At 42.5% G+C, this 20,216-nt stretch overlaps 1 protein-coding gene across 1 annotated transcript in view; it reads left to right on the forward strand.

The window, feature by feature from the left end:
• The window catches only part of DGKQ (diacylglycerol kinase theta), a 101,182-nt gene that overhangs the window by 71,986 nt on the left and 8,980 nt on the right, over positions 1 to 20,216 (forward strand). Inside the window, exons 16-21 of the mRNA XM_065657292.1 lie at positions 7,223 to 7,374; positions 8,775 to 8,923; positions 9,496 to 9,677; positions 11,126 to 11,226; positions 16,670 to 16,816; positions 18,403 to 18,514. Coding sequence (XP_065513364.1) covers positions 7,223 to 7,374; positions 8,775 to 8,923; positions 9,496 to 9,677; positions 11,126 to 11,226; positions 16,670 to 16,816; positions 18,403 to 18,514 — 843 coding nt within the window. The remainder of the gene's footprint in view (positions 1 to 7,222; positions 7,375 to 8,774; positions 8,924 to 9,495; positions 9,678 to 11,125; positions 11,227 to 16,669; positions 16,817 to 18,402; positions 18,515 to 20,216) is intronic.

Here is a 20,216-nt window from a genome sequence, read left to right on the forward strand (position 1 = left end):
CCTGAAGACTTTTTCTGGAAGTGAATCATAGAATCATAAAATACCAGGTTGAAAGGGACCTCAGAGGATCATCTGGTCCAACCTTTCTTGGCAAAAGCACTGTCTAGACAAGATGGCCCAGCACCCTGTCCAGCTGAATCTTTAAAGTGTCCAGTGTTGGGGAATCCACAACTTCCCTGGAGAGATTTTTCCAGTGGCTGATTTTTCTCGTCATGAAAAATTTCGCTCTTGTATCTGACCGGAATCTCCTCAGGAGTGACTTGTACTCATTGCCCCCCATCCTTCCATGTGACTCTTTGTGAAAAGGGAGTCTCCATCTTCTTTGTAACCATCCTTTAAATACTGGAATGTGGCGATAAGGTCTTCCCTATGCCTTCTTTTCTCAAGCCTGAACAAGCCAAATTCTCTCAACCTTTCCTCATATGGCAGCTTCCCAGTTCTTTGATTATCTTTGTGGCCATTTGGAGCCATATGATGAGCATCTGTAAGTAGTGTGGTGAAAAAAAATACTTGAAGGCCTGTACTTCGTGTATACAAAATTCCTCTGTGAGTTAAGTGACTTGTCCTGTTACTATTGAGTTGTCAGGAATAACTATACAGGGGAGTAAAACAAAAGGTTATTTTCTTCTTTGTTTCCTTCAATGATCAAAAAGTTAGGTGGGGTTTTAGTTGATGTGTCTTAAAATACTTACAAAAACTTTGTTTTGGAGACTGAATGTGTTTCCTTGCTAACCATGAGGTAAAGTACTACTGCTAATCTTCACATTTACATTATCTTCACTTCCCCCATTGTGTAGCAGGAAGAGTTTGGCCGTGTTTAAATGCTGCTTTGTGGATTTCAGAGGAAAACAGTCTTTTGAGAGACTTAGTGCAACATCCTTTCTCAAATTTAGGCTTGATTCTAATTTGTTAATTTTTGTGGTTACAAATCACTTTCCTCTGAATCAGTTGGTTTAGTAATAGGTTTCATGTTAACAAAGCAGATTCAGGGTGAAAAGAGGGAAATGGTTCACTCAGCAAAGTGATCTTTAACCAAGATGATGTAGGTTCTGTCCAAAAGAGAGTGTAGCAGTAATTACTGTCCCCTGAGGCACTGTGTAATCTTGCAGTTTCTGTCTTGTGGAGTTGCATTATGGCAAGTGAAATGAGGGTCTTCGTGTGACTTCTTTTAACTTCACAGAAGGCTGAAAACTTAAAAATATAGAAAACTAGTGGAAACTGTGAAACACCTCTAGATGGAAGTGCCTCAAGTTCAATAGCCATAGTTGCACTTACATGCCTGCTTTTACATTTCAAAGAGTCCTCTGCTCGTCAAAGTTCTCTGAAGGCAGAATTATTTTTGTATGAGCAGAGTGGACTAGTGGCAGTGCTTACTTGAAAATGGCGAGATTAAAAACTATCTCCCCTCCAAAAAAAGTGAGAGTCTTGTTCTTCTGCATGCATAGCCATTGTATTTTGTGAGATCCTTAGAAACCAAGGTCCCCCCGCGTCTGAACGAGGTTTCAGAGTTTCTGTTATCAGAAACAGAAGGCAGTGTGAAGATGGAACTTCTTTTGGATGCTTGTTTTCAGTGGGTTTTAGCCAAATGCATTATGAGCTTAAATGTGGTGCACAGCCTGTGAAGTGGAACATACTCCCCTCTGTTGATTACATGTGTCTGGTTTTCTGACACTAGATACATCTGAAGTGAACTTCTTGATGCCAGGAAAATACAGATAATGCTAATCTGTTATCTGGTGCAAGGTATTTTTTAGAAACTCCAGTTCAGGGGATTGCTAGACGTGGATTTCTAATATGTAAGAAGGAGAGAGGGGCTGTACACGTGCACATACATCTTGTTTCCATTGCAGCACGTATTATATATATTGGGTCATCTCACTGATATGAGCCAAGAGTTAACCTAAATAATATTTGAGGGGTTGGTCATATGTGCTTTGGCCACCCAGCTTACACTGTTTACTAATTACTGAGGCTAAACTAATGAGTGATTCTTGACCCTACTTTGGGTAGCAATTGGACTAGATGACCTCCTGAGGTATTTTCCAATCTAGATTATCCTTTTATGTTACGATACTGCTAGCCTTTGTTTATACTTCATATAAGTGATCATTTAAATACAGCGCCAGGAAATACTTATACAAGCACTGAGAACAATGTTAAGTTTATACTGTGTTTGACATTCCTGTTGTGGGTGAAATACAAAGAAATTGGGAATGAAAGACTAATGTGTAGTCTCAGAAGAAGAATGAGTGATAAAACAAAGGCCACAGTGTTTTGGCTAATGAATGATTTTTCCAAATTGCTTCTTAAATAAAAACAAACAAAACAAACAACGCTTCTTGAAATTCAGTAAAACCACAGAACTAAATTGGTAATTGGCATCTACTCTGTGTTTTGGTAGTCCTTCATTTTCCCAAGGTGAGATTCACCTACTCTGTGTTTGATACACCTTCTAAGAGGAGGCCCAGTTCTAGTCTGGTGTGTTTAGGTCTGCCAGAAGTCATTCATCCTCTTATCATTACTGAAAAGTTTGAATGCAGAATCAGTTTGTACTAACTGCTAATTAGAAAGTCAAGCAATTAGTGTGACCAGATGCATTGATCTGTTCTGCTGTTTCATGATCTCGGGCCTTTAAGAATTTAATCAGAATCTTCCTCGTTTCACAATATGCGAATAAATAAAAGTGCTGTCTTTGAACTGTGAAAAAAATGCAGCCTCTTACACAGCTGCTCTGCTGCTGTGTGTAAGGACTTGCAGGGGTGGTTTGGTCCCACTCTTTAGGTGCACATCAAGACATGGCAGGACTGGATCTTTTAATTGAAAGCTGGTTTACCAGAATTCCTTGAGCAGTACTGGCAAGCAAGGAAATCATCAGAGATTTGTATGAGGCCAATATCAGCGCAAAAGTGACAAGCTTTTGTGGCTTCATCACTAAAGCCACTCGCCAGACAAGTGCTCTCTGATGTACTGTATGTCAGTTCCTTAAGAACTGTAGAAAAAGACGTGGGAGTTTCTCAAATGGGTGAAACTTTCCATTTCATTCATTCCACTAATTCCTTACACAAATGTGTCCGACATAAAAGCATGATAGTTTAGTGACTCCCTTAGCCAAAACACTGTGAAAGGTTACTTTCCACCCTTTGTCTGCTGCCACAATTCCCTAAAAAGTAAAAGAAAAGGCTCAAGCTGCTGCTGCGTTGATGCAGCTGCTGCTCCGGTTGCACTGAGACACTTTGCACACCATTCCTCATCAGATGCAATGACTCCTTTCTGGCCGGGGTGCAGGAGGGTTGTGCTTGGGGCATCCTGAGTCCTTGCGTGTGGGAGATGCTGCACACAGCTTGTTTGCAAATGTCATATTTTGCTTCTCGCTTAGAGATTCCTGCAGTTCCTGGAGACAGCCCACCACTCTGGAAGATGCCCCATGGTTGTCGTGCTGGCAGGCTTGTGGCACAGAACACCTTGTTCTGCTTCGTTGTGAGATGTGATCATGGAGTACAGTCCACAGAAAGGGGATTATTGTGGGTAATAAGTATTTTACCCCAGCCTGAAGCCTCACTGTGCTAATCTTGACAAATTAAGCAATTCACAGTGACCGTCAGAGTGTCCGAATCACATGGTCTCCTTCAGCTGTCTCTAAGAAACGAGCAATAAATTCCTTCCTGAACAGCAGCCAACACAAAACCCCTCTGCAGATTTCACTGCTGGAGCAGAGCACCGAAGCCAGGGCTGAAGGGGGGAGTCCTCAGGCTGTGAGTCACCATCCCCTTCTGCCCAGTAACAAATTCGCTCCTACATCCCCGCTGGGGCTTTATTAAGGGATGAAAAAAAATTCCGCAGCCCAAGAGTGCTGCTGTTATGGCCATCTGTAATGGTAACGGAGCGTCTACTTTTCCTAAAGCAGTGCACCAGCCTTGCTCTGCTGTGCAAACAGTCACAGACTTTTTAACCCCTACTGAAAAATAGTTGTTTTCTTAGAAGGTTGCCTTTATTTAGGGATTTAGCAGCGTTTCTTACTCGTATGAGCTTAATGAAGAGTGGTGATGAGAAGCAAGTTCACTGTAAGGCTAGGCAGTTTCTAGGATACTTCTGCTCATTCTACATAGGTGTGTTTACTCCTAAATAAGTATAGCTAGGGATTTACATTATAAGATACTTGAACAAGGATGGTTTTGTGTGGTAGGACTGCTCAGTTCACACTGCATACAGATATTTTCTTAGCTCCAGGCATTCTCTGTGCAGCTGCTTGTTAGTAGCATTCAGGGTAAATGTTTTGCCTTTTTCGTTGTTGTTGTTCGATATTGACACTTGACAATTAGGAAGTCTAGATGGTGGTTCTGTAGAAACAATAAATAAATATTTACAACAATATATATTTACTTGGGTAAGATCTCAGCTGGCTTTCCAAAACACAGCTGTGCTTTTGAATGCCTTGGAGCTTACCACATCTCAAAAATCAGTGTGATTCCCTGAAGTTCCTTGTGAATTATTTTAGTTATTTGGTTTTAAATGCAGCGTGTTAGAACTTGCCCGTAAAAGCAACTAATATAAAACATGTGTTCTACATGTCACTTCTGAACGTCCAAAACCAGTATTTTTAGAAACTGGTTTCCTGAAGAGAAGGTAATCAAATGCTCTTGTCCACATTTAAGTAAAGTATTTGTTTGACTGTATGTTGGGCTAGTGTCTTTTGTCTTATTCTTTTTTGAAAAAGTTTTTGTTTACTGTGAGCTTCAGAACTGATTTTTTTTTTTTCTGTGTATTATCCCCTTACTCCCCTCTTTTTAAACCCTGAAAATTTCTGTGCATTGGACCAAGCCTGAGGTTTCAGATAGCCTGTATTGTTCAGAAAGTTGAGGTAGTAAAAGAGTGTTGGAGCAGTGGGAAGCGGTTGGCAGGGGAGGGAGGGCAGCTGGAACAGGGAGCGCTGGGAGGGAATAGTTTTCCCTGTTACCCCCCCGGTGCACGGTGTTTCCTTTCAGAGCTGCTCTGACTTTAATGGCTTGTGGGATTTTCAAAGGACTTTTCACAATGGGTTATGGTAGATAATGGTGCAGGAACTAATGGGCTAATGGGAAGGGCTTTACTTCTGGAAGAGCGAGAGCTCTGCTTACTATTTTTGCTAACGCCTGTGATGGCTCAAGGGAAGGAAATCTACTTCTCGTGTTGCGATGTGTGGATCCTTGAGCTGTTGACCTTACAACTCAAGAAGTCCTTCCGTTTTGTGACAGTGGCATGTATTGTTTTCCTTAGACTTCCTTTGCTGGCTACAAATATCCGTTCCGTGTGCTTAGTAGAAATACATTACCCTTGTTGTGTGTTGGCTGCATTTTAAATAATTGATTCTCCTTTTCCAATAAAGCCTGAATATGCAGGCAAGAGGTGTTCTGACCTAGCAGTCTTCACAGTGTAGCATGTAGATGGTTCCTCTGGAGAAAGCTGTGTGGACAGCTTTGCAGCCTGTGTCTTGCCAACCTCATTGTTTTGCCAGCAGTGAAACCTTTGCCATAAAACAAAGTTTTGAGGCTCTTCTGGCTCTTTGTCAGCCAAAATAGACCTTGTTTGGCTGGTTTTTTTTTTTTGGAGAAAACATACATATTTTCAAACTGAATATCTCTGGAAGAATCTAAAGGATGAGGAAGGAAGGGGCAAGAGGAGAAGTGTGTTCCTGCTCCACCAACCTTATACCTGCTGAAGTGTTCTTCTTCCCAGTGCGTTTTCTGGTTGTATCTGTGGGTCACACTGGATAGCAGAGAGCATTTCCCATGCAGGCAGTGACACAGAGGAGAAGGATTTTTATGTGTTTGCGGGTATCTTCACACATCTGGCAGACTGTGACGTGCAGAGGATTAGCACCCAGCCCTTTTAGGAAAGCAAAATTTGAGGAAGTATCTCAAATACTGGGAAGCCTCAAAACAATTGTTTGTTTTCAAGCATCCGCATCAGCTCACAGGTAGACGTTGGTCTGGGGTATCACGACAGTTTGCCTCCCTACGAAGTTATTCATTAATTTGTCCTGATTGCTTCGTTCTTCACCTTCGTTCACGCTCTCTGATGTCACTCTCTTTCTCTCTGGGTGCTGTCTCCTCCCCTCTGGAGCTGCTGGTGTCTCTCTGCATGTTTGCACGCTGCGGTCATGCTGCTGCCTCACCTCCCCCTGAATCACTCTTGTCTAAATTGACTTATATTTAGCACTGTTGTTCTGTTCCCTGAGTCCATCCTGTCAGCTGCGTGACAAATTGCTGTTCCCTGAATGCCGTCCAATTTGTAAATACAAATTACCACAGCTTAGGGACTGCAGCAAACGTTTCTGTTTTGAAGTGCACTCATTGAAATGCCCGATGGACTTTTCTGGTGTGTACCTGCCCCACGGCCTGGTGAAAGGTGTGCTGGTGTTTTCTGATCTTTCTAGAACCATTTACAAATTGTTTGACAGAATGATTTATGGGCTGGCTGGATGAAAACCAGTCCCAAGGTGGGGGCTTCTGGTGGCTGGAAGCTTTGACCTCTGGTGAGGCTGCAGGTACCATTCTGGTGCAGTCCATGGAGAACCTCGGGAAATCCCCCCCGCTATGTGCAGTGTCTCCCTCTGGAGCGGTTTTTGGATGGGTACGGGGCTCCCCGGCAGCACAGCCGTGCTTTGAGAGCCCTTGCCCCAACAGCTCCAGCAGAGGTCCGAGCATTAGGTATGTAAGGTACTGACACCAAATCTTCCTGATTAAAAATTTTAAATACATATTTTTAAAAGAAGCTTTCAGCCTCATATTTCATGGGGAGGGGCACACCAGTGTCTGCCCCAAACACCTTTGTTGTGAAATGTTTTGTCCTTGTAAATTAACATATAACCTAAGACGACCACGAAAAGACAAATGTTTCAGTTGTTTTTGGGAGAAGCTGTCTATGCAAGGCAAGTGTTTGAGTTGTGCGTGGCTGGCAGGTACTTTCTCCCTCACACTGTTCTTCGGCATAGATTGTTTACTGAAAACGTGTAGGAAGGACTACTTATAGTGCTGGGCCTAGTGGTTTAAGGAAACTTCAGTTCCCAGTAAAACAAGATCAGCAACTAACCCGCCTGTTGTCTGGACATTCGGTATTTTTATTTATCCAATCTGGATTTTTTTGCTAAGCATCAAGGAAGCATCAGGAAATACTTCCAAGATGCAGTAGCGTGTCTCCTACCTAACCATGGTTTTGGCTTATCCTTTTTCTTGTCTTCTTTCAGGCTTCCAAGATACCACAGAACTGCTGCCCACTTCTTGTATTTGTGAATCCAAAAAGTGGTGGTCTGAAGGGTCGGGATCTGCTGTACAGTTTTAGAAAGCTGCTAAACCCACATCAGGTCTTCGAACTCACCAATGGTGGCCCACTGCCTGGGTAAGTCATCATATTTTAAAAATTATTCTATGTATATTGTTTTGTTATGTTTTGAAAGCATGGATCAGATTCACTTGTTATGAAAGTATAAATTGCTTCTCTTCTGTGCCTAAAGACCAGAGCAGTGGATCACTCCTTCTGACGGGTTCTCACTGTGAGAACAGATTTAAACTTTGAGATTCTCTAAAGAAAAGGGAATAAGAGTAGTTCCTGATGTATATGCTTGTATCAGGTCTAATGGAGTCCCGTCCTGGGAAAGTTACATGCAGTTTTCAATAACACAGATTTAACAATTATTAAAAATAAAAAGATTTTATAATCGAATGGGGATGGGAAGAGAAATGTCACATTGCCCAACGAGGGCTCATTTTTGCTTTTATTTCCTCTGATGTTTCATGGGAACTAACAGGAAAGTATAATAAAATTTTCTGTCTTGAAACTTGGCCACAATTGCAGAATTAACAGGGCCTGCCTGGTCACAGCTGCGACATCTCTAAGCACAAGGAACAGAACATGATGTGCTTTTAGGGAGGCAGGAATCCATTACTTGATTCAATCAACATTGCTTTGTTACCAGCTTCATAAAATTGAAAGTGATGGTTGTAGCCTACTCAGAATAGCCTCATTCCTTCAGAACTTCTGTAACGAAGACCTGTCATGACAAGCTCTTAAAAGCAAAAGCTTTCATGGGAGAAACGTAGCTTGTGCAGGAGGCAGGAAGAACAAGCTGCACAAACTAAGTTTTTTGTCAGAACTGCATGACTGTTGTCTTTCTAATGCAGTTCAAGCTGCGACCTCAGTAATTCTTTCATTTTGTTTTGTCCATGGAATCCTTCTGTAGATTTATGGCAAAGTACTTCCACTTGTTCATTCCTCCTTGTGCAGTGGGAAATAAAAATTCCTTTGCAGGCTATCTTGGTATGTAGGATGAAAAGCCACAAAAGGTAAGAGCGACCAGGAAAATAGTACTATGAAGAAGAAAAGGTACTATGAGTCCTATGACAAAGTAAAGAACAAACAAAAAAAACAACAAGAAAACCAACAACAACAAAACCACACATCACTAATCAACATCTCTACTAGGTTTTAGAGAGTTATAGATGTTCACATTGAAATGATGAAAAGTTAGATTTCTGTGTCTTTGGTGAAAAAGGACGTGATTAAGAATTTAGCTGTGCAGAATCTTGGAAGAATGTGCTTTTCACTCTTTATAAACAGCTTTATCTAAAAGTTCCTGGTTTTCCATTCATTTTATTGAAGTTGATCCAGAAACTGATGGTAAAGGGGAAGAAAAAAACCCAATAATAATGTGTTATCCTAAATAGCATATTAAGAGTCTGTGCTTTTCCTGTACTACGTTGTAACATTTCTTTTCCCCTTTGCCTTGTTTCCCGATGAAGGTTTCACACATTCTCTCAAGTCCCCTCGTTCCGAGTGCTGGTGTGCGGAGGGGACGGCACCGTGGGCTGGGTCCTTGGTGCGCTGGAGGAGATCAGGCACAAGCTGGTGTGCTCAGAGCCCTCAGTTGCCATCTTACCTTTAGGAACAGGTGAGAATCACAGTAAGCACCGTTCTTCTGAGGGCAGAAGGCCTCCCAGGTTTATTTTTATTTATCCAGCCAGTGAACATCTCAGTTTTGCGGTACAGGTGCCATGACTCAGTATGCAATATCAGCTTTTCAAGGAAATGTCAGTCATGCTTTCTGAAGGGAAAACAAGCAGCAGGGGTGTCGGTACAGTTATGTCTGAGTAGGCCAGAGCTGGAGAAGGCAAACTGTTCTCCTCCTGACAACCACCGGTGCATCAACCATTGCTGTAAAACGGTGAACTCAGCTGCTCCCTGACTTCTCAACTCCTTAACTGTTTTTTCCATCACTTTTTGTGAAAACATTTCAGATGAGACAGCGTATATGTATGTGATACTGAGCACATGTGCAGCCACAACAATCCCGAAACATTTTTTTCTGCTTGTTAACTTTTCAGTCCAGTGTAACTACTTCCGTGATTTCTTTGGAGCACCTTAATGCGATTTGATTTGTAGAACAGGGCTGATGTACTTTATGATGTTTTAAGCTAACTTAAGAAATGCAGTCATACTTTGGCGTTCTTCATTGTTGTTCAGGTAATGACTTAGGGAGGGTTTTGCGCTGGGGAGCTGGCTACAGTGGGGAGGACCCCTACTCGATTTTGGTTTCCGTGGATGAGGCAGACGATGTTCTCATGGATCGCTGGACTATCCTTTTGGATGCAGAAGAGCCAGTTGAAGGCGCAGAGAATGGCATTGCAGAACCCGAGCCTCCAAAGGTGAGCTGAGCACCGGTTGGGTCTGATTCTTAGGAACCGTTGTTTGAGTGAAAAATCAGGAGACAGATATTAATGTAGTTTAATCTTTTATTGCTTACCCATCTTTGAGCTTGGGCCTTACTGAGCTGCTCCTTAGGGAACACAGCATATGTCTGGATCTAATGCTTCAGTTTTGGTAGGACTGGTTGGCTGCAGAACACACTTTGTAGCTGCTTGGCAAAAACTATCTGATAGAGGATTAATCAAAATATTCGAGTGGCAATGGTGTACCTATTTGCTTCACTTGGGAAGAAATTTATTTATCGAATAAGAAAAGCTTTTTGAAGGAATGCCAAATACTTTCAGAACACTGGTAAAACTGGACGGCCAACCAAAAAACACTGCCCCCCCCACCTCCAAAAAAAAGTACTCTCATTTTTAGCAGTTTAAAAAATAGCTATGAGTTGCTGGCCTTTACAGGCAGTAAATCCTTCTGTCATCTTCCTGCCATTGCATGTCTATATATGTGGCATCTGTTTTATTTTGGCAACCGTTTTATTTTTTTGGAGTGGAAGTCCTTGTCCCTTGGTTTGTATTACTTGTTTCTGTTTAGGAAAAATAAAAGATGTTGGTTGTAGATGTTGACTTCAGAACTTTATGTGAATCCTGGTTCTGTTTATCTTCCGACAAAGAAATTGGAAAAGGGAGTGTCAAAAAGAAAAGTAGGGAATTGTAATAATAGTGGCAGTTATCTAAGATTTTAGTCAAGTCGCTGGAAAATCCCAGGCATTATCTGTCACTTGGAGGTTTTAAGTTGCTCAGGTTACAGATGTTTTTCACTTGTTGAAGACAGGGGTTGGTTTGCCCTGAGTGCCTAATCTGCTTTTTTAAGGTAAAGGGTGTGAGAGCCAAGGACTAGGATAGAAAAGCTGTGGAACGAACTGGTATGCAAAGGAAGAATTAATTGCAGAAATGGTTGAAATCTGTAGAAACTCAAGACTGGCATATAGGGAGCTATTTAAAATGCATCTGAGTAGGTGAAGTCAGTCACCTTCCAAAGTAGGGAAGAGGGTCTTCCCAGACATGTCATGATAAACCCATGGCTGATGCCAAAAATAATAATGGAGTAAGTGTTCAGCAGCTTGTATAGTTATTGCATAGAATCACTTTGAGAACTTGGGTTGGTTTTATTTCTGCATTGTTTTTATTTCTGCCTTATTATGCTTGTTACTTGCAATTAAGATTAAATTTTGAAGTTTCTGATACTTTGGAAATAATGACTACACATGTCAACAATTGTCCATACAGCTTTATTTTTAGTGCAGTGTTTCTGGAAAATGTTTTCCGGAATCTGTCAAGATGCAAATGACTTGGAGGGATCATCTGCAAAGCTTAATTTTGTTGAAAAACTTTGGAATCTCTTCATTTAGAAACATAAGGAGGAAATAATACAATTTTTTTTTTGTCAGATTGTACAGATGAACAATTACTGTGGTCTTGGCATTGATGCAGAGTTGAGCTTGGACTTTCATCATGCCAGAGAAGAAGAACCAGGGAAATTTAATAGCAGGTAATCCTGGGGAAACCAGGGCTGAGGGGCAAACTCTGCGATGTTGCATAACTTCCAGCTTACGCTGTGACTGATGGACTTGAAATGCTACAGGTGTCCACAAACAATATTGCTCGAGGCAGAGCTGGCACAGGGGGAAATTAAGTTACCCATGAACTCGTAGACACAGAATTCAGGGTTTTTGTTTGGTTTTTTTTGGTTTTTTTTTTTTCATTTGTTTGGTTTGGTTTAGTTTGGTTTTTTTCCTTTACCGAGAGAGAGCACCAAAGCCATTTTGGAAGCTCTATCATTATCATTCAACATACTTATTTGCCAATAACTGCAATGTTGAGTTCAGTGAAATTTTGAGGTAGTGGAGATGTCTTATTCAAAGCCTTTATCCAGGGGGAGGGCAGGGCTGCTATGTGAACAATAAACACACTGTTCAGAACTTCTTTGTACGTTTCCCACCCTTCCTTAGTGCTGTGGTAGCACCTGCATGCTGGTAACCAGGATGAGAAAAGATCTCTGTATCTCAAGTGAGACTGTGTGATTAAAAAGGTGTGGAGAGAGACCTTCCTCCTTTCTGGCATGTAGATTAATCAATAATGGTGCTTTTTCTTCCTCCCATAATCACTTAAATTGATGAGAAAAAGAAATCACATTTGTGCAATTAATCAGTAATTCCTTGTAGAAACAGTTTTTATCTGCTTTCCCTTATGTTTGTGAGTAAATGTCCTCTAAATTGTTCCTCAGTAGCCAGAGAGAATTACGGCCAGTTACAACTATGCAGTATTCAAATCCTAACTATCAAAAATATTGTCTGACTGGTTATGAGTGTAATGATATGTAATCCCACCCATCTTGCAGTGTTGTGTTTGTCATTACAGGCATTGCTCCTGTGTTTTGCTTAAAAAATTAGTAATATAGGATACCGTTTGTGGTACATAAGTTACTGCTATGCACAGGTTTACATTTTCAGTCCACTGTATTAAAAACATCATAGGTAGTAAAATCAGGCAATAAGTTTGCATACAGCGCTGCCTGTTCTAGTGTATAAAACTGTTCCAGATTTACTTGTGAAATTAATATAATGTAAGAGTTACGTTCATTTTCTTTTAAAATATACTACTCTGACTTTGCAAAAGCTGTGGCACTTTAAATATGTGTCCTTTTCTTATTGCCACTGTATGTAAGGGTTATACTATTTTAAAAATTATTTTCAGTAAATTAACTAAGAAGAGTGGCAATTTAATGCCAGGTGCAACAGCTGCTGGCATGTGAACTGGCTGCTCCTGAGTGCAGAACAGGAAGTTTCAGCTGTGGCTACAGAAGTTGCAGGTGGTCCTTGGAAGGACAGTGAGCTTGAGAGTTCTTCTGAACCAAGACCTTAAGCTGGTGAAATGTCCCACGCGGTGAGTCCCTTTACTCGCTCAGGACTCCATACCTGTGGCTGGCAGCTCACAGTGCAGTGGTGACTGGATTCCCACAGGGAATTTAGTACTGAATTTGCATCGCAGGGCAGTAGAAATAATGTATGTTAGGGCAGTGACGGTTTTTACATTGTTGAGTGCCAAGCTATGTGAGGTTTTTTCACACCATAAAACTTAAGGATCAAGGCGTCTGCCTTCATTCCCCTGTTCCCACAGGATCACAGAATCACAGAATGTTAGGGGATTGGAAGGGACCTCAAAAGATCATCTAGTCCAATCCCCCCGCCGGAGCAGGAACACCTAGGTCAGGTTACACAGGAAGGTGTCCAGGCGGGTTTTGAATGTCTCCAGAGAAGGAGACTCCACAACCTCCCTGGGCAGCCTGTTCCAGTGTTCTGTCACCCTCACTGAGAAGAAGTTTCCTCTCGAATTTAAATGGAACCTCCTGTGTTCCAGTTTGAACCCATTGCCCATTGTCCTATCATTGGTTGTCACTGAGAAGAGCCTGGCTCCATCCTTGTGACACTCAACCTTTCTATATTTATAAACATTAATGAGGTCACCCCTCAGTCTCCTCTTCTCCAAGCTAAAGAGACCCAGCTCCCTCAGCCTTTCCTCATAAGGGAGATGCTCCACTCCCTTAATCATCTTTGTTGCCCTGCGCTGGACTCTCTCCAGCAGTTCCCTGTCCTTCTTGAACTGAGGCGCCCAGAACTGGACACAATATTCCAGATGAGATCCCTCCAGAGCAGAGTAGAGGGCGAGGAGAACCTCTCTCGACCTACTAACCACCCCCCTTCTAATCCACCCCAGGATGCCACTGGCCTTCCTGGCCACAAGGGCACAGTGCTGGCTCATGGTCATCCTGCTGTCCACCAGGACCCCCAGGTTCCTTTCCCCTACACTGCTCTCCAACAGGTCTTTTGGATGCTGGAGCAGTCTTCAGCGTTGTCTGTTACTGAAGAGACCACATCTTGTTTGTGCTATCCAAAGCTGGCAGGAGGCTGCTGTGATAGGCAGCAATTTACAGCAAGTTTAGAATTGTTTTACAAAGATACACAGCTGTTCTCTCTCTCGATGGGGGGAAGTTTTGAAAGTATCGGTTGTGGGATTTAAAATACTACAACAGCTACTAACTATTTTTTTGCTTCTTGGGCCCTCTGTATGTGAACCTGGTAAAAGTTCTTTCCCAGTCAGTAAGATCACCCTAGTAAAAGCGCCTGAACAGATACTAATTATTGGTCAGAGCTCTTAGCTTCTGCAGTGGAGGTTTCCCACCCAGCGGTGGGCTTGTTGAATTGCAGAACTAGATGTAAGGCAATCATTTTGTTTTGCTTGATAGCTTTCCATGCTGTGTGCGCTGCGGTTCTGAGGGGTTTGCTTCTGAGATATGTTACCTAGCCGTTTATTAGTGCTCATGGGAAATCGCAGTTCATTTTAAAAGGCCTGTCACACAGACTTCTTATCCATCACCTTCAAAAAAGAGTTTCCCAAACCTGCCCTTCTGGGTGTGCAGCAGTTGGCAAGAGCTCTGAAGACACTGACTTTCTGCATTAGCTTACTTCACCTCTTGTGGGGACTGGCTTCTTTATTTTGTTTTCATGAAAGCCTGGAGAGCGGTTACTGATGCTCTTTCTTCCTCGGGCCACCAGAGGTGCTTGCTGCTCAGGCAACCACAGAGATGATTGAACTGGTTGCGTAAATTGACGCTGTGGTGCCTCCCTGAGTCTATGGAGACTTGTTTGTGGGACTTTTTAAGAGTAAAGGTTGTTTTTCAGTTTGCTCTATCAAGGATAAATACAGCATTGCAATACTTTAAAAAAAAAAGTTTACTTTCATAACCCATGAAACTGATCATATATGGGATCACTTTCTAACTTCATCTATTCTCAGATACACAGCTAAGCTGAAGAATGAGTCCAACCTTCTGAACGTCCCTCGTGAAGGGTGTATGTAGCTTTATGGGTGTAGCCATCAGGTAGTGTGTGAATGTTGGCTCTACTTGTAGTGTGTCTTTTGTAGAAAAACAAATCAAAGGGTGATTCCTGAGCTGTGTAGGTCAAGTCCCCGAACTCATCTGAGTAGTAGGATGTTACTTCAATACCTGTACTCTAGAGAGCCTTCCACATAATTCTGGGATGACATAGTGATGCAAGTGTCACAGCCAAGCAGATGCAAGGGCTCACTGGCTGCATGGGGACGGGTGACCTGCAAGTGACACCCTGCCCACCTCTCTCATCCCCATCAGTGTCATTTACAGCGGGGACTGCAGTGAGTCTCACCTAGTGCAAACCTCACTTTCCTTCACCACAAGTAAGGTGTTTGAGACTGCTCCAAGGACTACTTCCTCCTTCCCACCTTGCTAATTAACTGTGGTGAAACTACTGTCTGCAAAATGTATCTAACCAGGCGTTTGCCTTAGGAGATACTTAATTATTCTACCCAAGTTGGCAAGCTAGTGTGTCAACTGTGTGGCTTCTGCTAACAGTAGACTGGCAGCTTCCACTGGCACTTTCTCCCCGAATCACGTCCCACATGTGGATGTGCACAGATGGGTGGTGATTCTCTCTAGCAGTGGATGTGCAGAGATCACCTTTCCAAGCTTGGTTGGCCGTTATACTCATAAAACCTTTTGGACACCTTCAAAACCATTGGGTAGGAACTGGCGTGGTAGCGTCACAGAAATCGGTTCATTCATTCTTATTTGGTCTCCATGTCCTAATAAGATACATGAATGGAACAGAATATGTATGCAAGAATGGAGCGGTGGGGTGAAATCTCTGACATTTACCCTTGGTTGCACATCACGGGGTTCTGTATCCAATCTCTCTGGATCCTGTGGGCCTGCGTGGTCCATAAGTGCTTCCTAGAAGTCATGTAATTCAGTACTGTGTCTGTAGTTGTGGTGCTGTGTCATGTTCTTTCAGTTTCTGCTGGCTTCCTTCTACATTTAACAAAAAATAATACTTCTCGGGGATATTTAAAGTATTGTGTTTCCTACCAATATTCTGTTATTTTTCAGTTGTATCCAAATCTGACAAAACATGTCTTAGCATAGACACATCTTATTGTCTGAAGTAGAGGCACACGTTAAGCATATGTTAAATGATGTTACATCAGGTATCTTTAATTGGGTGCTGTTTAAAACTGTTAGTATATAGGGTTAATCATTCCCATTGTAGTAAATTAAGAGCACTGAACAGTGTCTGTCTGAAGAGCTGACTATAACTCACATGCTAAACTTGTCTTCCCCACTTAAATGTCTACAGCATTTAGACATAATGCTAGAGAGATTTTGCAGAATTGGATTCCAATGACATCCATGTGCTAGTCAGGTCAAATAATGGAAATTTATGCTTTTTATTTTAAGGTTGCCCTGAAGGCCATGTATCCAAAGGGTTTCCATCACTGAAGAAAATAGTGTTTAAGTCACAAGTGTTTATGCTATTCTTAAAATATTTTGACATTTCTGGGGATGCCATAAAATCTTCCTCATCTTTTTTAACTCTAAAATTAGAGATGTTAGAGCTCTGTCACAGGTTAACATTACTAAGCATGTTTTAAGTTTCTACAGCTGAGTGTATTTCAAATGAATTAGCAATTGTAAAGACTTGCAAAGGTTTTTGTGCCTTAATTATTATAGCACTGCATGAGAAAACATTTTAAAATGTTTCACGAAGACTCCTAGCTCTTAGTTAAAAACCAAACAACTGTATTTCAGCCCAGAAGTTTGCCTTTCAAAGAGGCATTGCATTCAGGCGTTGCTTTAAGAAGGGATGGTTTTTCTGTAGTAAAATTTCACAGATCTCCACATGCTTTGACAGCACAGATCATCCTTTCAGTAAAAGTTATATGAAGTAGCAGTTTGTGGCTTATGCTTTGCTTTTGCATAAAGCTAGAAGAATTTTGAGAGGGTTTTAATGGAAAACCTCTTTTTAGCATACCTGCTAGAGGATGGTACTGGTGTATGTATGAGAAAGTGCTGTGCTGGGCCTTAATCTTTTAGTTACAGGATGCTTGTCTGCTCTTAGGTTTCACAACAAAGGAGTTTACGTGAAAGTTGGGCTGCAGAAGATAAGTCATACCAGAAATCTTCACAAAGACATAAAGCTTCAAGTGGACCAGCACGAGGTGGAGTTACCAAGCATAGAAGGACTCATTTTCATTAATATACCCAGGTAAAAAGGAGAGGAAAGATCCTGTACAAATGCATGTCTGGCTGTATGAATGGAAATGCTGCTTGGTATTTGAGCACAAAATGTTAAATGGTTAGATAAAACACTAAGTAGGTGGTTGTTCCTGGATATTTCTGATTATTGCCTGACTTGCTAGCTTTGCCATGGTGCCTCAGGAGCTAGCTATTCATACTGTTTTGACATAGTTTTTCTGATTCTTTTGAAGTCATGGTCTCACTCCACATAAAGATGGCACTATGTTGTTTTGCCTGTGCAAACCCCCATCCATTTGCTATTTCTTCTGTGTCCTAACAGTAATTTGGAATGATTTTGTCACCAAAGGCCTTCAGACTTCTTTTGGAGCAGTTTTCTAGTAAAACATGACTATTTAGGCATGGTTGTAGGCCTGTGGCTTCTGTCCACTACCATTTTACCCCTCCCCCAAGCTATTTGAATGGTCCACTGGATTTCCCCATGACTTGTAGTAGGATGATCAGCTTGCACACCCTTTCTGGCATGCTAGAGACCAAGTGCCTAAGCAGTCCCTGCAGTGAAGGACAGCCACGATTACACCGTCAAGCGCTGTCCACATCCTACTGCCAGCTGGTCGGTGTGTGCGGAGTCGGTGATGCTCCCTGGGTAGCTGTGGAAACCCCACAGTTCAGGCACCTTTTCTGGGGTTGTGGGGGCTGCCCTGGCAGCTGCAGGGAACTGGAGTTACTGCTGTGGAAGAAAGGAAGGCAGATCTGTGGGAAATCTGGCTGCCTTTGATGGGCTGCTGGTAGAGGCAGGTTTTGTGCTTGCACAAAACTGGCAGATAATTAGTGCTGCCATACTACTTTTTTCAAGTACACCCTTACCTCAAAGTACCTGTTATCTGTTTCAGCTTTTTATTCAAATATATGTTTACATGTGCCCACATGTATGTGCACTTGCACATACACACAAGTATGCATTGCACATGAGAGCTGTGGAGAAAAAAGTCATGATTAGTGCTGAGCAGTCAATACACTGAAACATTGAGTGATTTGAGTAAGGAGGGTCAATACTGCACAAAATGCAACATGGTGTTAAATTGTTTCAGAGGACTGAAGTGCAGGAATACCTGCTCAACTACAGGTGGGTTTGGCCAAGTACAAAAATAAAAACTTGATACTTGTTTTAGCTTTGGTTTCTCTTCAGTAGCTTCTATGAATATTGTTAAGACCAGTAAGATCTGTGTCAAGTTCTTCAGCCTTGGAAGTTAAGGGTTAGTGTACCTGTAACCTGTAACTGTAACCAGCAAACTGAAACTCTTTGGAGTTACTTTCTTCTTACCTACTCTTTTTCTTTCAAATGGAAACTACTTACTTCACTCCCATTTTCACTCCTAAAATATCTGTTCAGAAGTCTTCCAGATTTTAGGAAAGCCCTTCCTGCTTTTGTGTTGCAGGAAAGCAGTTTTGTCTCTTCCAGCTGTTGGGGAGCAGAGTGTCCAGCTTTTCAAGTCCGATGAAGCTGCCACCACTCGCAGGGTTTGAGGCAGGGAGCTCTGGGTTCCTGTGGCAGGTGGGTCCGTGGGTGGTGACCGTGGTGTGTTCTTTACGCAGCTGGGGGTCCGGAGCCGATCTCTGGGGGTCTGAGAGCGATAACCGCTTTGAGAAGCCGCGCATCGACGACGGCCTGCTGGAAGTTGTGGGTGTGACTGGCGTCGTTCACATGGTAAGCTGGTGTCCCAGTAAGAACAGAGCATTCCAAGTGCATAATCATAAAAGGAATGCATTTATGTTAAGGTTATACCATTGTTTATTCAGATACTTGGTGCATCACGCAGAAATGGTTACAGACCAGCGCTGGCTGTCTGTGAACAACGCGTTGGGGTGTCGGGAGTTCCGCTGCAGCTGGCAGGCCTGTCCAGGGACTGCAGGGCCTTCTGGTTGCCTGTTTATTGGCCTGCTCTGAGGATCCATACTTAGGTGTCAGACTGCAGCAGATGGAATGGAAACTGACGAGACCTGTGGCTGGATCAGAACAAGTAATAGGAGTGTGAAGAACTTGGTAAAAGTGCGTGGCGAAATGCTTCATGATTTAAGTAGGCTTTGAACCAAGGCCAGAAACATACGTGTTTACATGTATATTAAATACATATATATGAAAAGGAATGCACTAACTTTCTCATAACAGGTAACATGTTGTCAAAACCAAACAGTTCATGGTATGAAAACAAGATTTTATTTTAACATTACAAAAACACCCGCTCTTCACTTAGTGTATTTGCAAAAAATCTTGTCATACCTTACCACAGCCAGGGCAAAGATTCCTTCTAGACACGTGGCTTTGTAATTACCTGCCACAGGCTTTCCAACACCTGTCTCTGAGGATCTGATGCTAGCTGCTCTTGATCTGAATGCTACATGAAGCAGGTGGTATGCCAGTTCTGCAAAGAATATTATGACTCAATTTCTGCAACTTTAGTTCTTCTGTGTATTACCTATTTTTACAATGGCCTGCTGTTACCAACATGGTCCTGTGGGATGGTAGGTTATGTTTGTCTTTTCTTCATATTTCTTTCACTATCTTAAGAAATCTGCGTGTGAAAAAGTGTATGTGGTCAGGTTACTAGAGACAACTAATCCATACAACCACCAAAAATGGAAGGTGAGTGCTTCAGATTGTTTGTGCAGCTTGACCTTTGGTGTTGGCAGATTTACAGTTTTGTAATTAGATCTTTTTAAGGAAGACAAATATACAACATTCCTTGACTTCAGTAAAGCATTTGACACAGTCTCCCACAGCATCCTTGCTGCTAAACAGAGGAAGTGTGGTCTGGATGATCGGGTAGTGAGGTGGACTGTGAACTGCTGAAGGAAAGAAGCCAGAGAGTCGTGGTCAATGGGCCAGAGTCTGTTTGGAGGCCTGAATCTAGTGGAGTGCCTCAAGGGTCAGTTCTGGGACCAATACTATTCAATATATTCATCAATGACTTCGATGAGGGACTAGAGTGTACTGCCAGCAAGTTTGCTGATGACACCAAGCTGGGAGGAGTGGCTGATACACCAGAAGGCTGTGCTGCCATCCAGCGAGACCTAGACAGGCTGGAGAGTTTGGCAGGGAGAAATTTAATTAAATATAACAAGGGCAAGTGCAGAGTCTTGCATCTGGGTAGAAACAACCGCAGGTTCCAGTATAGGTTGGGGAATGACCTATTAGAGAGCAGTGTAGGGGAAAGGGACCTGGGGGTCCTGGTGGACAGCAGGATGACCATGAGCCAGCACTGTGCCCTTGTGGCCAAGAAGGCCAATGGGCATCCTGGGGTGGATTAGAAGGGAGGTGATTAGTAGGTCGAGAGAGGTTCTCCTTCCCCTCTACTCTGCCCTGGTGAGACCTCATCTGGAATATTGTGTCCAGTTCTGGGCCCCTCAGT

Source organism: Caloenas nicobarica, chromosome Z (genome assembly GCF_036013445.1).
Source record: "Caloenas nicobarica isolate bCalNic1 chromosome Z, bCalNic1.hap1, whole genome shotgun sequence".
NCBI classification, from domain to species: domain Eukaryota; kingdom Metazoa; phylum Chordata; class Aves; order Columbiformes; family Columbidae; genus Caloenas; species Caloenas nicobarica.